The sequence below is a fragment of the Lepisma saccharinum genome, chromosome 13, assembly GCF_977018435.1.
Source record: "Lepisma saccharinum chromosome 13, izLepSacc3.1, whole genome shotgun sequence".
Taxonomy (NCBI): domain Eukaryota; kingdom Metazoa; phylum Arthropoda; class Insecta; order Zygentoma; family Lepismatidae; genus Lepisma; species Lepisma saccharinum.
This window is the reverse complement of record NC_139241.1, coordinates 47,898,896-47,916,961: the sequence shown is the minus strand read 5'-3', so window position 1 is coordinate 47,916,961 and position 18,066 is coordinate 47,898,896. Positions and strand designations below refer to the sequence as shown.

General features: G+C 36.8%; 1 protein-coding gene across 2 annotated transcripts; it reads right to left on the bottom strand.

Moving 5' to 3' along the window:
* On the bottom strand, positions 1–17,824 carry LOC145997261 (uncharacterized). Of its 2 annotated transcripts, none has more exons than XM_083134122.1 (6): positions 17,109–17,824; positions 12,289–12,631; positions 8,822–8,957; positions 3,414–3,543; positions 1,629–1,736; positions 1–229 (listed from the first exon to the last, which is right to left on the bottom strand). In XM_083134122.1, the coding sequence occupies exons 1-5, from the start codon at positions 17,521–17,523 to the stop codon at positions 1,645–1,647; spliced, it is 1,116 nt and encodes a 371-aa protein (XP_082990248.1). In that variant the 5' UTR covers positions 17,524–17,824; the 3' UTR covers positions 1–229; positions 1,629–1,644. The 2 variants fall into 2 exon arrangements, with proteins under 2 accessions (XP_082990248.1, XP_082990247.1); XM_083134121.1 differs by having other exon boundaries at positions 1,642–1,736.
* Positions 17,825–18,066: the final 242 nt, after the last annotated feature.

Below are 18,066 nucleotides of genomic sequence, written 5' to 3'. Positions count from 1 at the left end.
AGAATTTGTAGCAATCAAAGCATAGTTTATTTTCTAACAAAGATATTGTACAGATAAGGTTCATTCCTTTTGTCTGCTACATGTTGCATTTTCCTTTCACATATTGCACATCACAATGACAAATATCTTAAGGGTCTCGAAGTCATCCACTTTGAGAGATGTGCTGGTATGAAGGGCAAGAATCTTGTCCAATATTTCAATTACTGCCTAGTTAATTGTAGATTCAATCCTGCACAAATACAAACAGAATGTGACACCAATATAGTACTTTTTGTCAAATATTTTGCAACTTCTACCACAAACATATCTTCAAAATCAAATTCTACATCATGAGTATTGCAAGACTTAACAAATACACCTGATAGATAGCCAGAGAGAATCTTTTCATAAACAGATGTTCTGAAAATGTCTTCCTCAATTTGCATCACGAGAAAACCTAGCTTCTCGTAACTATGCAAAATTAATACAGACAGTTTGTGATACCTCTGAAAGAAGAGCATGAGGTATTCAACTCTTCCGAGGTTGAAGCAGCGCTTATGATTGGATGTTTCATTGTCTTCTTCTTTCATCAAATCACCATCTATTCTTGTCATTGCAATTGATGATGGTAGAATAGAAACATTATTCAACGAAAATACATTCTGCAACATTTCTCATTGGCTGAAGATGGAAAAAGGATTGTGCCATGTAGAGAAACACATACTTTTGGGAGAAAACTGGAGATTTCGATCGATACTGTGAAGTCTTCACTTATATCAATGAGGATCTTGGGGGTTGGTATCATCATTTGTACCAAAGGTCAAGGGAACATGATCACTGCAAAAAATTGTACCCACTTTTAGCGAGAAAAAACTCAAACCTAAAGTTTGCTTTACAGAAGTTCACTCAATGCATGCTGAAGTAAAAGCTAGTGAAATCTGATTTCCACCCCAATGTTGCAAGTGGTAGTGGTTTCTCAAGTTGATAATTAAGATAGATATGATGTTCAAAAAATATGATAAATTTCGACTTCCCTGACAAGAAATAAAATCTTCACCATGTCCTCTTTCTGTTCATGTGTTTTTCTACGCCATTGGAAAATTGATATTCCAAAGAGAACAAGTACAATAATACTCCCATAAGCATAATGCTAAGTTTTCTCCCCCTCCTACAACTATCCAGTGCACAGATCTCTTTTTCTCCAGCTCCCTTCGGAAAAGGTCGGGGGAGGGGGAGTTTAGGGTCTTTCCACTGAAACCTCCTCCTGGCCTAAAGGTATGGTTGTAAGTAGGGAAAGTTGCTACTCACACTCTAAATTCACTTGTTCAGTATCAGCAATGGGTGTACCATAAATGTGTACAGTAGTCAACAGTTATATGAGTATTCCTTGTACCCTTAAGTTACCAATACTTGAAAGTAATCTATTTTTATCTCAAAACTTTAAGAGTGCATCTTCCGGTCTGAAAAATAAGGTTTCCCAACTTTCAATTTCACACAACTGGAGAAGTTAAATCTAATTTAGCTCACAATAGATATTGTCAAGCAACACTCTGGCATTTGCAGGGCATTGTACACAAATAATTGTTACATACACTTGGTTACAGAACCTACAGTGAATATCAATCCTGACAGGTTTAAAACCGAATTACCTGTAACACTTGCCTCTTAATAAAATGATCCGATGAAAGTAATACTGAGGCTTCTACTTCCTTCCACAGGCAAACTTCTGGGTCTCCAAAATTGCCAATTGTAAAACACTGAAATTATTAATGCAAACATATGAGTAAAAATAACAATATTGAAGGGTTCAAAGCACAAGTGGCATAACTCTACTTTCCGTGGAAATGCAATTACATGTATATCTTAGAACTGTGAAGTATCAACATTGCAGTGCTAGAAGTAATATATCCTAAGTTTCAAATTCTTGCTCATAGAGCAAACTAAACACAGTACTAACACTAAGTTATTTAAATGTGCCTTTTTCTCAAAACTGTCTTGAATGGAGTTTTCCACTTGTGCTTTGAACCAATTAGTAACAATGTAATATCATAATGAATTATTTGAACAACGACCAGTTACACAGTATAAATTTGTATTTTTGGTTATTTTGACAAGTTCCTATTTCTATGTTTTACCCAACAACGAGGATGAATGGTGAATTGATGAATAGATAAAGAAACAAGCACAATGAAGATACCAAAATATGAACCCCCCTTCCATGTAGTACACCCTGGACTGCATTTGCAGACTAGCGAAAGCCCTAATGCATCCTACTTCCTTGATATATCTATGTGATCATATGATTGATTTTATCTTAGAAAAAGATTGATTGATTTGGTTAATTTTACTTTGCATTTCTGCCACTTTGGCTAACTGTGAAGATGAGTGATGATATGGTAAAACCGATGAAGGGACACATACAAACTCCCATGCCCAGGCTAGAATTCAAACCTTGGACCCCGGACATTGTAGTGCGCTATGCTAAATACTCCTCTACGGAGTCCAGCTCTTAGGAAAAGAAGATACATATTTAGAAATTTATTTTAATAAACTAACAGACATGAATTTTACTCTCATATACATAAAAACAATGGAATGCTATTTATAATAATAACAACTCCAAAATCACTCTTTTCTCCCCTTTCTTTACATCACATATCATTGTAATGTATGTACAATAGTTATTAATCTGGTGATGTTTTCCTTTGTCATGTTTTTATGGAATAAAAACAGAAATTTCATGACAAGTTTTGCTGCAACTGATTCACAAATTAGCATGACTACATTTCTAAAGAGAACAGCATATTTATATGATAATATAAATAGATCTACAAAATTGTAATAATATTCCTTTGATGGCAATGAATGATGAAGAGGACTGTAGAACACTGCCAACACTTGATATTTACTTCGACTGCAATGTCTTGTACCATAACTTACTAGTTCTCAAGGGCTATCAACTTGGTAGTGTAATATTCACTGGTGCGACTTCAGTCGGAGCCAGATGTTATTAGGATAATTACATCAAGAACACTTAGATGGGTAGGTCATGTTGCACGAATGGGAGAAGAAAGAAGATTCTTGTTGGGAAACCTGATGGTAAGAGACCTGCAGGAAGGCCAATATGAAGATGGAGGGCTAACATTGAGATGGACCTAAAGGAAATCAGTAAGGATGGAAAATATTGGATTAATCTTGCCAGGATAGGAACAGATGGAAATCTTAGGGTTTAAGAAAGCTAGAGAGTTAGTTAGTTAGTGCCCATGTGCCAAGTATGTAATGTCGGGTGCTGGATATTCATGAATTATTATGTTACATCCTCTTCACACTTTATCATGCTACAGTTGTTCATTGAATTTTTAAACACAAAAATGTTGGTCAATCTTGAACGACCCTTGTATTTCTAATAGGTGTGCAAACAATGTCATACTTACACACATCTTTGGGCTGCACAACAATGGAAATAGGTGAGCAAACTTTGCTACATTCATCAGAAGGTGCAAGGATAATCAGTCTCTCTCCAGTTCCTTGGTTGAGCCAAACATTAGCAAAATCAGTCATGGGCTGAAATGCAAATAATAAGCACACGTAAAGTGTTTACATTTATATTACAGGGTAGGGGGTTGTGGGGTCAGAACACACTGCCATTTGGACTACAATTTTCTGAAGGAAACAGAACAATTACTGTGTTCAATTTATCTGTGTAATTGCACTCAATATGTTTCTCCCCAATCTTAAAAAAATGTTGAATGTCTGTATGAGTATGGACTTATAACTTTTGTAATCCATTTAAATTAAATAACACTAGGCGACCCTTCCACACAGTACACAAATATCAACCACACTTCCACATAGTAGAGCCTGGACTGCATTTTGCAGACTAATGTGGCTCTGGCATCTGGACCTACGGCCAGCATAATCCTATGTAGGGCGGTGTGTGTTGTTCTGTGTTTTGTCCTTATATGTGCCGAGTGCCCCTTTACAGCCCCAGCTTTTAACCCAGGTAAGAATAGTTTAGTTGTCCAACATCATAGTTATGATACGAGGGTCACTATTTATATTTTGAGCCTAACAATGAAAAAACAGGAATTTGGCATTGAAAACGGCTTTATTGTTTTTCGAAGTATTCTCCTTTATGGTCAATACACTTTTGCATTCGTTCGAACCATTTGTCAAAGCAGTTTTTCCAATCTTCCTGAGACACCTCCATAATATGGTTTTTGAACGCATCAACGGCGTCTTCCGCCGACGAAAATCGTCCACGCAATTTATTCTTGACATTTGGGAACAAGAAGAAGTCATTGGGTGCCAAATCAGGACTGTACGGTGGATGACCCATCAATTCGATTTTTTGACTGTTCATAAAGTCGGTTGTTAGACGAGATGTGTGACAGCTGGCATTGCCTTGATGAAGAATGATCCGACGGCGTTTGTTTGTTTTCCGTATTTGACCGAAGACCTCTGGCAAACAAATTGTTGTGTACCATTCAGAGTTGACCGTTCTACGTTCCTCTAAAGGCACAGTTGCCACATGACCAGTTTTCCCGAAAAAACAGGCGACCATTTGTTTTGATGTGCTTCGAGCGCGAACAACTTTTGTTGGATTGGGTTCATCTTGAAACACCCATACAGTCGACTGCTGTTTACGTTCCGGCTCATATGCATATATCCATGATTCGTCACCTGTTACAATCTTATATACATCTTTCGAAGCACCACGATTGTATTTATTGAGCATTTGTTTGCACCAATTGACGCGAGCGTCTTTTTGAGTTTTTGTCAAATTGTGTGGGATCCAACGAGAACATACCTTTCTCACAGCTAAATGATCATGTAATATTTTATATATGCTGGTTTGAACTAATGCCTATGGTTGCCTCAATCTCACAGTATGTCACATGACGATCTTGCAGTATTAGGTTTTGCACAGCATCAATGTTTTCTTGAACAACAACTGATTTTGGACGACCTTCACGAATCTCGTCGGTGAGCGAATGGCGGCCACGATTAAATTCGTTATACCAGCGTTTCACAGTGGCAATGGATGGGGCTTCATCGCCAAATGTGGAAGTAAGTTGATCGATGCACTCTTGTCTCGATAATCCACGTCGAAAATCGTAAAAAATCATCGCACGAAAATGTTCACGAGTTAATTCCATTTTATTGTTGTCGCGCAATCTCCAAGGCAACATAAACAACACAAATCAAGCTATTGACAAAACATTTGAAGCTATTGACAAATCGCGCCTAACTTCAGTCAGTGTTGCCAAGGCTCAAAATATAAATAGTGGCCCTCGTAGTTATATTTTAGTTATGGTAAGGGGCTGACTGGACTCCATGAAATGTGATGGGTGCAAAATAGTGCTGACGCACCTACAATTTCAGATTCAATCAATCAAACATTTTTATTCTTCCTTTGTAATGTTTCAATGTGTCTATTTTGTGCTCAGGTAAGTTACTTGCGACTAAAATCTAAACACTGCAATGTTCCTCCAGTACTGATCGAACTCAGCACTCATTTCAAGTCATTGGGACACATTTAAAATTTGCATATTTATATATTGTGTATCATTTGCTCTAATGCCTACAAATTGTAGTGTTTGTATTCTCTTTGTCGCTCCAGTGTGTCTACGGTTTTGTAAAAAAACAAAATTCCCTGACTTTTCCATGTATTCCAGACCAAGTCATTAGGACAATTCATGCACTTACACATGTGTGTAAGAAGGTCATTACATTCTAATTAAACATCACACTTATAATCGCACTTAACCAAGTTAAAAGTAATAACGAGAAGGGAAACTGAACAGAAATTGACTTGGATAGAAGCATCATAGCTGAGCTTTTACATATTACTTGCCACATACTAACTAATAGTAAACAAAGAATTTCTTAAACAATTATAGCATAAATAATAACATTAGTTTAATTTAATAATATACATATTAATCCTAACCAAATACAACCCAAAAATTGAAACGAGAAAGTGGACAATGCCAACAGCCACCTACTGTAGCAGATGTCTGCCTGGAAATAGTTCAATACATGCATATTTACTATGAAATTTCTACTGTAACTATTGGTAATACTCATATATCAAACTGAAGTATAATTTGTTCACAATAAATTTAAAATGGTTTGTTCAAAAACCTACTTTTTAGTGTACTTTCACAAAAATATAGACTTTTCCAGGTTTTCCAGACTGGTATATGCCCTGCTCTCCAGAAATGTTTTATTTCTTATCATTAAGAAGCTGCAGTGGTTTTCAAAGTCTCAAATGAAAGTTCTAATATAAAAAATTCTACCCGTTCTAAGATATATTTACAACAAAGTATTCTGTTACTTAACCCTCTACTGGTATCATACGTCTGAGAGACATTTAGTTCTTTTCTCGCACCCACCTCTCTCTCCCTCCCTGTACCTTCGAGTTGGATTGTTGTTTACGTGCAGTGAAAATCTCTCGCCTGTATTGTTATCTGACCTTGAGTTTTATTGTGGCAAAGTTGCTGGTCCATCTCAGAGTCGTATGATACCAGTTACGGAACTTTTTTTAGTAAACTTTGCGTTAGCATTTTTGTGTCTGCTGTAAATATTTTGGGTAAATATGGCACATCAGGCCACATTATGTTCCTGTATTCTTTGATATTAGAAAAAAACATGCACTTTTTGTGAATCAAAACTTAAAAGAACAATACACCCTTGCCAGAAGCGTAGCACGACAATCTGCCTGACATGCACCAGAAAAATCTGTAAGGATTGATTTGTGAAAATAAGCGATTAAAATTGTACCTGCATTTGTTAAAAACAGTTTTCTGTTCTTTGCAGATTCTTATAATATAAGATATCAAAAAGTAATTGAGTAAATTTTTTACAGCCAAACGGAAATGTATTCACAAAAACTGAAACATACATTTTGAAGTACATGTATTTCACCACCTTTCCACGAGATGGCAGGTGTGTGCACTTCGCGTATGCCAAGAGGCAGTTGTTTCAAAATGGCAGCTACGACACAGTTGAGACGTTCGATACAGTTGAACTGCAGAGTGTGATTCGGTTTCTGTGGTCAAAACGACAGAAACCACCTGAAATATACCATGAGTTGTGTACAGTGTATGGTAACACGTGCATGACATTCACAAATGTCTGTAACTGGTGTGCAAAGTTCAACACAAGGCATGTAAATGTCTTCAATGAACCCCGTTCTGGATGGCCTCACACATCCGACACACAGACCAATGTTGACGCTGTGGAGGCATTGATTCAGGAGGACCGGCGGTCAACAATTCAAACAACAGCAGATGCAGTGGGCATTTCATATGGCAGTGCATACAACATCATCCATGAAGAACTTGGGTATCGCAAAGTCCCCAGACAGCTCACACCAAACCATATGGAAGACCGTGTGAGATACAGTCTTGAGCATTTGCTCCGGTACCATAGGGCTGGAAATGCATTCCTCGACTGCATTGTTACAGGGGACAATTCGTGGGTTTTTCATTACATTTCTGAATGAACGTGACAAAGTATAGTATGGAAACACACAAACTCACTCATACCCAAAAAAGGTTTTGCTTGCCATTTTCTGGGAAAGCCAGGATGTCATTCTTGTTAATTTTGGGGGTAAAAGGAGGAACTGTAAATGTTGCTGCATATTGTGCCACATTGGATCATCTACAAGCTGCTCTGCACCGTAAAAGTACAAAAAAATCTCTGGAGGAGGTCATCATAATGCTAGTCCCACGTGGCTATATCAGTGATGCAAAAAGGTAATTCCTGGTATTGGGAAACTCTCAAGCATCCAGCATACAGTCCAGACCTGGCCCCATTAGATTTTGACCTGTTCGGCCCACTGAAGGAACACCTTGCCGGCAAACACTTCAGTTGTGTCACACAGCAAACACTTCAGTTGTGACACGGAAGTTGTGACAGCCTTGTGTCGTTGGTTGCGTGTCCAGCCGAACGACTTCTACCACATGGGCATCGAAAAATTGATGTCACGGTGAAACAAATGTATAAATGTGAATGGATGTTATGTGGAAAAGTAGAATAATGTTCAACCTTCAAAATGTATATTTCAGTTTTGTGAATACATTTCCATTTGGCTGTAAGACATTTACTCAATTACTTTTTGGTATCTCCTCATATATTCTATGTTAATACAAATGACAATTTTCACTACCAGTTTGCACGAAAAGAAAATTGTTTTTAATATTACATCCTTAATAGGATGCTCCAAAAAACAAAATCATTTGATCTCCAAAATATTAGTTTATAAATTCATATTCTATTGTAATTTTAATTTTCGACTGATTGATTGAGTTGGTGTTTTAAGTCCACTTTATGCACAATAAGGGTAATTGGGACTGGACCTACAGTTTAAAGTGGGTTCCGAACCACTATGTGACTCCACCGGGAATTGAAACCGGGACCCCTTGATTACAAGGCGACGACGCTACCACTGTGCCATCGGGGAGGCCCATAATTTTCATTTTTATTTTTAATTGTGTATGTTAATTTTAATAATAGAAATGTAACTTAAAAATATATAATAAACAGGATTACATGTATTAAAATGCTGCATTTTATACGAGTTGTCTTCGAATTTGTTATTATATATTTCTTGTCCTCATTTACCTTCGATTGTTTTCTTCTTTCAAGTACTTCAAACTATGTGTAAGAAGGACCTGGAACAAATATATTACTTAAAATCAACAAAAATAAAGTTTTGCATAATGAAATATTTTAGGAGTCTGTCGGACACCATGATACCAGTTATGTTACATTATGAGATGATACCAGTTAAGGGTTAAACATAATAATAGCAATAAATGGTTCCAAAGCTTACCAAGTCAAAAGGTCTAGCAGTAGGGCCATCAACATACACAAATCTCTGAATTGCCACTTCAGTCTTTGCAGGGACAAAGTACGGACGAGGAAAAGCCTCACGAACTACTCTTGCTGCAGCAATTCGATTAATTTTCCTGTAAGGTAAAATATTTCAGTTTTGAACTTAAAATCATATCCACATACTACTTAACTTCTGCTATCATCTTCCTGAAGCGTGGAACTACAAATACTGGTATTAAATTTATTGTTTGGATAATTTTCTAATGAACCAGGTATGTAGGTAGCTACTATATTTTGTATAAATACATTAAAATAATAGAAATGTTATTTGTAATATTATTGTGAGAGTGAAAGCAAAATATATGAATTAAGTGGACAAAAGAGAATTTAAAATATTTTCTACTGATATGAATTTATTAACAGACTTTTATTGATTTTTAAAACATTCTTCGCTACCCGTATTACATCTTCTTATCCCACAATATATATTCAATATTCATGGTTCGAATAAAGCAATATAAATTAAATATTTTCCAGATTGGATTTTACATTTTCCTACACCAGTTTCTTTTTTCTTTTTAATTTATCCCCTGATGAAGGTCGACTGTACTATCATTGTTGTACTTTATTTCATATATAATTTTCTTTCTTTGCCTCTTTAGGCTAATTGCAATGATGAGGATGAGTGATGACTAGATGAAATCAATGCAACAACACTCATGAGAAATACCCAAGCTGGGACTTGAATCCAAATCCTTCAGCACGTACAATGTCAGTCAATCACTCAATGCCCTCCAATAATGAGGAACTTAATATATTATATCTTAAATTACTGAATGCCTATAGGAGCAGTAATCTACGAGGAAGCCTTTATGGGGGGTTATTATCGCTTCGATGAGCCAAAATTTTCTAAATATGTGTGTGTAAAGAATATGTAATGAAATCCTTGTTAGCTACTATGTGAAACAGTGAAATTAACAAAGCGGCAAGTGTATTTCTACATAAATTTCAAATACAATCCACCTGCATTAGTTGAAACCAAGGATGCCAATGTGCTGGCACTAACTGGACGAAATAGAGGTAATGGCTGCAAGTAGAATGGAGATAGCTTTCAAAAGCTTCTTTTTTTAAAAAATTTCTCTCTTCAAGTTGCAACAGCTGTAACAAATCACAAATGCAAAGAAAGAGTGATAATAAACAACTGAATGTGTAAAAGTAAAATTATGGTTTTGAATCCACAGCATAATTTCTTGCACTATTGTGTGTTTGGTCTCATCCACTTGTGTTGGGCACATCTTCTGTGGTAAACACTAAATTCACTCATATTAGGAAAGAAACAGGTAAGTGACATATGTAAAAATACTGCCACTTGATACATCTTCCCAAGATATATTATTGGCCAACTTTTTGATTATACAGGGTGAGGCAAAAGTCTGGCACCACAGTTTCAATTTGAAAACGACTTGACGGACGGCGATGACATTTCGAATATGGGTAATTGGAGTGGGGGCACACTAGATGGAGATAGTGTGTATCATGGTGGCCATCTTGGAATTTCATCCAGATTTTGAAATGGGAAGGGGGTCATGTAGCATATCATTTTACATGTGAGTTTTCTCAGAAATAAGAACATGCAGTTATTTTTCCCTTAACTTTATTTGGTGAGGATATTTTCACAGTTGAAGTTCACATTTGGCATAATGGAATGGGTTGGTATTTATTTGCTCCAGTTGATCTAACATGGTTCTAACCCTCCAAGAACGGATCGAAATTGTTGTTATAAGTAGGGAGCTCAGTGCCAGGGTCATTGCAGAAGATTTCAATGCCCGGCATCCAGAGAAAGAGACGACATCTCACCTACCACAGTGTTGCGTGTAATGCAGAAGTTTAAGGAGACGGGATCTGTGTGCAACAGAGAACATAGCGGACGGCCGAGAACAGATACCAACGAAGAAAAAGCAAAGGCAATCGTGGCATCCTTGGTCAAGAGTCCAAAATGCAGTGCCCGGCATTTGGGTTGTGTCAGGAGTCAGTCAGAGATCCATACAAAATTCAAATGCAGCAGTTCTTAACTGAGGATGACTCAGACAGGCAGTTACAGTTTGCAGACTGGGCCTTGGCACGTTGCAACGAGGATCCCCAGTTCCCGAAAAGTGTTCTGTTTAGCGTCATCGCTAAAACTTGGCTCATGGCCATATTCTTCATGAACGGTGAGGTAAATAAGCAGAATCATGATTATTGGTCAAATACCAACCCATCCTCGTAAGGAAGTCGGTGTGGTGTGGGATATGGAACACCCAAATTGTGGGCCCTGTCTTCATCCATGGCAACCTGAATGGGGAGAGATAGCTGAATATTCTCCAGGAAGATGTGTTCCCCTCACTGATGAACCTAGACAGCGAATTACCAGCCTATTTCCAGCAAGACGGCATTTGCAGTGGTTGGATGAACAGCTCCCAGGTAACTGGATTGGTCAAAGAGGGCCCACTGAGTGGCCACCCTGTTGTCCAGACCTTGTGTTCCTTGATTTTTACCTTTGGGGTCATCTTAAACCAGCACCGGATTCAACAAACATGACTCTGTCGACCCTGCAGTGTTATTGCACGTCCATATCCACTCAAGTTTGTGGTTTTTTTTTTAGTTCGAGCGAATCATGCTTGGCAGCGCTGTCATCGCTTTTGTGAAACTGGTGTCTTCTCAAGAGAAAGCACATGCTGTGGTATGGTTTGCGGAGTGAAAATTAATTGTTACTGTGCAGCGAACGTTTTGGCGTGTCTTTAACAAAACTCCGCCAACGCACATCAGGGCATGGTACAGAAGTTTTCTGGAAATGGAAAGTGTGTTGAAGAAGCCAGGGGGAGGAACGCCACTTTTCTAGATCGTTGGATCGGGCGAAGGGGCCCTATCCTCTGGCCACCACGTAGAACAGATATTACTCCTCTGGACTTCTTCCTCTGAGGGGTATATTAAGGATGCAGTTTACTCAACAAAGGTGCGAAATGTGAATGTTTGCGTGACCGAATTGATGCTGCCATTGATACCATCCATGACAATGTGCTGCTGCACGAAGTGGAATACCGGTTGGACATTCTTCGTTTGGTTTTGGTTTGAGTTGCTGTTTTAAGTCCAATTTATGCACAGTAAGGCTAATCGGCTTATGCCTCCAACGGGTATCGAACCCGGGACCCCTTGATTACAAGGCAATGACGCTACCACTGCACCATGGGGGAGGCCCCGGGACATTCTTCGTGTCACTAAAGGTGATCACATAGAAGTGTGGTATTTTTTTGTAAGGAACTTTTTGAGTTGCTCTTTGCAATAAAATTACAAAAAAAATGTGCAGGTGTGTTCGTTTAAATTTCCCATCACTTCAAAATCCCGGTGGTTCATTGTGTACACCCTGTATATTCAGGATTTTTCAAGTAAATAGTCATTTAAAAATATGTTATAAAAACAAATACTTACCAAGTTACATGAACGTCATGGCGTTCTTGCAGAAGAGACTTGAATGAAGGTTCAAATAAATTACTGACCGACTGCACATTTTCCAAAGTGGACACAATCCTCGGTGCACCTTTGTCAATAACTCCCTTGTTATTTTTGTACATCTCTTCGAGCATGGTCAAGTTGACCTCGTTAACAACTGCATCCTTCACTATGAAGGGGATTCCACTGTGGTAGTAGCTTTCGGTGAAATTGTTCAGCCCTGACAGATCAAGAACACTACGAACCTGTTGGCATGGCCAGCAATCAAGCTCCTGGATCTGGTACAGTGGATTTTTTATCAAACACTGTTCCTCATGCCAATCTGTAAAGAAATTCCAAAAACATTCCATTCAGTTTCAACAAAATGTTTACATAGTATATGAAGTCATTATATAATAATTTCATGCACGTTCTTACCTGTTAATATCCAGTGAACACAGTATAAAATAACACACTACATACTATCTTTTCCTAAAACACTAAACATGCTGACCATTAAAACACACTATACACGTAACGTTTCCACCCTCAAACAGTTTGAATCTTTGTGTGAAGAAGACCCTGTTAAAGAGTGGAAATGTTATGTTTAATGTATGTTTATTATACAGGGTGCGGTAACTGAACCTGGCAGTTTTTAGTTACAAATATAAACAAAACTCTCTCATGTAATGAGGTCAATGTAATACATGTTGTACATCTCAAAGCAATTTAGGAAAATAACATGAGTTGCAGTTTGTTAAAAACTCTCAGGTTCAGTTGCCCCGTACCATGTATAATAAAGACTGCTTTGGTCAGCATTTTTGGTGTTTTATTAAACATGGTAAAACAAGGTTTAATAGTGCTATCTTTTCCTCAATTTGATGTAATATTTGTGTAGGAATGCAGGGCCAGGGTATAGCTAGGGCCTACATTTTTGCATGTAGCCAAGCAAAAATTACAAATGTCGGTGATTTATGTGGTTCGAATCATACACATGAATTTCATATAACATATGTTTACATATTTCAAGGTACATTACATATTTTTCATTTATAGAGTAGAAACTTTCGGAGCAAATGTCTCCAATTTCATTAATATTTGGTATATTAACTAAATTTGGCCTTCTAATCATGAATCTGTTGTTAAAATGCGGGGGTCAGGTGTGGAAATCGGGAAAAAAGACGATATAAGTGGATTTTTTTTAGAGGTGTATCACAGTGTTTTACGAAGAAAATTTTAACTAAGCTTGCCTAACCTAACCCTACCGGAAATGGTTCGTGGGGCCATATGTGAATGGTTTGTGGGGCTACCGGTGCATAATGTACAATTTGCACACTTGACTCTTGCGGACTGGCAACTATGCTCACATTACGCAGGATTGAATAGTCTGTGTCGGTAGTATGGCGGTCTCTGGGTGAAGATGTTATAGAAATTGTACAACTTTGTATCTTACCGTTTGGCAGTAATAAATAGTTGTTATTGTTAATTTATGCATCCTTGTATCTGTTATCGATCCTAGAAATGGAACTACAGTGACCCCTGCATTTTAACAACAGATTCGTGATTAGAAGGACAAAATTAGTTACTATACCAAATATTAACGAAATTGGAGACATTCTCTATATTCTACATTCTTACCATACTTTCACATGAAATGCAGTATTTGCAACATTGCTGTAGTTTTCATTGAGGAATGCAGATATATTTGCAATACAAACATTAAAAAATATAATTTCTTCCAAAATTTAGTAACTATTATTTGCTTGTGGCAGGCACAATACTTTCCCTTATTCTTGCTTTAAGCCATGAAAATTACTGTCATATTTTTCGAATAATCGCTGCTGATTCTGGAAATAGTTACTAGATGTGAGCAATTTATGTAGTGGGACTGATGGAATTTCCAAGTGATCTGCCCACACCTAACAAAATAGCCTCTGAGTGAAGGAAAGGACTGACGGCTATGAAAAATATGATTACACGTTTTAATATTCCTACATACATTTCCATATTTCAGTGATTTAGTAACGGTTTTGATTGTTTTATGATGTTTTATTTTCAAATTCTCCTAGCAGGAGACTAATTATCGTAGAATTTTGAACCTAACTTAAAGTAACGAGCACTGTTTGGATTTTGAATTAAGTTATTTATGTTTAAAAAAAAAAAAAAACTTAAAAATTACCTTATGCAAGTATGCGCACTTTGTGTGGACAATGTATTTATTTTCCTTTGACAAGCGACTGTAAGTATCGTGGATTAGTGGGAATGAATGTAGAAGTAAATCAGAACTTTAGTAGAATGCAAACCTGGCCTGCCTAACATAACCACAAAAGCATATATTGAACAAAATCTTAAGTAATCGCAAAAACTCTGCAGTATGTGTTAACAGAAGTAAGTTGAAATCGAGCCATGTTAAAATTGCATTCATAGCATGATCAAATCGTAATACAACAAAGGAACTTGGACCTTTGTGTTTATTTTTACGATATTCGTTCACCCTAAGACAAACTCCAATATTAATATTGTACGATAACATGTGTTTAATTAAATGTATGTAACGTTAGGAAAGAATTTTCTGTAATATTGGTTCAAAATACATCTTTTACAGAACTTTGAATATAAATCAGTGGAGAAAAGTGAAAAATTGTGTATATTACATAAATAGTACTGCAAAACACAAAAGAACATTGTTGGGTCAACTGGGGTAATTGTGAATGCAAAAAACAAATTTGGACTTTGAAGGTTCAGAACTCAGAATGTGTATTGTTAAAAATCTTTCTTCCTGGATAACCAGAATGCATATGCTCTTTTGTTGATACAATAAAAAAAATATATTGAAATATTGCATAACTACGGAATAAATTGATGTTCACAATTATTCCTTCAGGTTTTGGGAGATTTTCAATTTCTGGGGTAAATGTGAACATGGTCTGTCCTTTCTACAAGACCTGTAGAGTGTATCTGTGTGGTATTCGTGAATGGATGACATGTGGATGAATGATGTGCAGAAACATTGTCAGTAAGTGTTCAATGTACCTACGTTCACAAATACCCCTGACTTTTTACCATTACTTTAAATGGAGGAAATGAAGACACTTTGTAAATCTTTCAAATAATTACTTTTTGATATTTCTCCAAACATATAAACAGGACACAAGTGTACAAATATATATGGGAAAGAAACAGTTGTAAGAAACATTTTATTTTTTCTTTTCTCTGGAGTTAACTGAACTTTGAGCCTTGTTTGAAGAAAACTTACACGTAGCCTACTGTACTAATAAAACAAAGGGAAAAAAGTAGCCTAATGTGGCTGGAAAAAAAGCATATTACTGTATATCACATTTTCTGCATAACATCTACCCTTCCAGGAGATACGAGACATAGTTTTCTCTGAAAATATTTTTTTTCCTTGTCTGGTAACACAGCAATGGTGTCATTAAATGGAATGCCATATAGGTGTAAAGTTTGTTCCATTATCATCAACTACAGTCAATTAATTTACGATCACTTCACCTTCTTCATCGTCACATTCTTGGACACAGCGGATGTATCTGTATCAAGTTTTTTCCCTTACATTACCAAAAAATTTTGGAGAATGTAACAATCTGGCGTTAAGTTTTCAGAAGAACCTTCTGTGTACTCAACCTCATCAACATCTGAAGTATAGTGCATGTGACAATTCCATTCACCGTTCACAAATACCCCCAAAACACTGTTCACAATTACCCCATGAAGAGAATTTTAAAGGGAGAATTTTAAATGGGAATAACTCTTAAACCACACAAAATATTGGGAAAACATGCCTGCAGTGTGAAAGGCAAAAGCCTAAGCTACCAGCCATACCAAAAATTTTGAATAGAACCGCAACAGAATGCAACACAAACCCGAGTTTTTAATGACTGAGAAAACTGAAAACCACTTACTTTTAAAGGCTTTGGGAAAATGGACTGTAAAATTTCACAAAGTGGAATAATATGTCCAAATATTATCAGTTCCAAGAAAAATACATACATCACAATAATAAAAATGGTAATATCAGAAACACCTGTCTGTACTGACCAGTGTTCACAAATACCTCTGTTCACCCTATGTGTTCAATTAATAAACTATGCTTTCATGCCAATTGAATTTAAGGTAACAGTATGGTATAGGGAAAACACATTTCTTCAAATTTACAGGAGAAACTACTTACGGAACTGAGTTTCTGTGACTTTTGAAAGCTCGTGGAAGTGTTTTCTCCCTTCGTTCAACTTATTCGGCCGGTAAATCATGTATTTTTCGACATTAATATCTCTCCGATGCACAAAAGCTGTTGCCTCCATTACGTTCGACTATGTGAACCAAATGTTCCGTGCATTCGATGATGTAACCCCCGGTCAGTGTTTCTAAACTCGCCATTGTTTTGCCAGAACATGATAACTATGTTTGCTTACCTAACCTTGCATGCATGGTTCGTGGGGCTATTTATGAATGGTTTGTGGGGCTATCCGTGCATGGTTCGTGGGGTTTTCGAACTGGGGAAAAAATACAAAATGAGTAACACAAAAGTAGGTATTTTTCGGTGAAGAAGGTTGCAACACTGCAAACCGACTGATCATGGACAACGCTAGTCAAGATTTCGCCGCCATATTGTGTGTGAGAGGAACGAAAAATAATTACTCGATATGGAAAATTGAAACTATTTTCGTGAAAGAAGCGAAATCCCACCTTAAACAATGTTTCGCAATGAATAATAGGTAAGTACGAATGTAAAAAATGACGAAATGAACGAGTCAAATTTGTTTTCCCTATACCATACTGTTACCCAATTTAATTCCGTTTACCTGTCAAAGAAGGATACGCATTGATAATAGGCAGAGTTACAATTCTTAAATACTTCATGAATGGGTGTATAGAACCTTGTATAAACCTGGTAAGAAAGTTTTTTGTTGAGTTGTTACACGCAATCACACAGTACAAAAGGCTAGTTCCGAGCACCAGCCAGAGAATAAACTTAATGCAAAACTTGACACTATGCACAATTATAGAAATTGGTCTTTTTGTAGAGTTCCTCACGTTTGAAGTTCTCTTATTCGAGTCTTCAGCCAAATTATCTTCTGTAAATTTGAAAGCATCTGTAAATATTTCATCGACTTCCTCTCTCGTCAAATTCCATTCTTCTCCTAGTCTTCTTAATTCCTCCACTTTTTGATCGTAAGTCCTCAATACATGATCAGCATCGCCTTCACTTCCAAACATACTGTCTGAAATGTATAATGGTACTACAAACTCACTGCTTTAATTTTGTAAAGGCCGCGGAGATAACTAATCCTAATTCATGATGTACCATCCCTGACAATCCAAATCACCTACACATGAACAAATTTACTAATCAAACTTCTTCTCCGTTTCATTACAAAATGTTTGTAAAATCACATTCATTGGGAATGACAAGTACTCTCTCTTTCTAGATTATTCAAGTGATATGTATCCTTCCTAACAAATTCAATCAAACTGGAATCAAAAGTTACAGATGATCGCGTCTGTCTTGCGCATTATGAAATTTGTTTGTTTACACATTAATCCCGAAGATAGTGTTACCAAGGCCTAATGTAGAAATTTCCAAATTGATGTTGATAAATCTCTAGAAAAAAAATCTACCTAGGCATTAATATTTATTAGATTGTACTAAAATTGTCCATCTTTACCTATATTCACATTATTAAATAACTTTCACATTCTATGTGTTTACGGGATTAAACGTGTGTTCATTTCAGCTCGTTGGCGATACATTTCGATACA

Excerpts from the sequence above, each read along its gene's own strand:
- LOC145997261 (XM_083134122.1), bottom strand. The coding sequence starts at position 17,523 with ATGTTTGGAAGTGAAGGCGATGCTGATCATGTATTGAGGACTTACGAT. Across the intron at positions 12,632-17,108 it reads TGCGTATCCTTCTTTGACAG|ATTGGCATGAGGAACAGTGT; the intron begins GTAAACGGAATT and ends ATTTCTTTACAG. Across the intron at positions 1,737-3,413 it reads TGTGCAGCCCAAAGATGTGT|TGTTTTACAATTGGCAATTT; the intron begins GTAAGTATGACA and ends TAATAATTTCAG.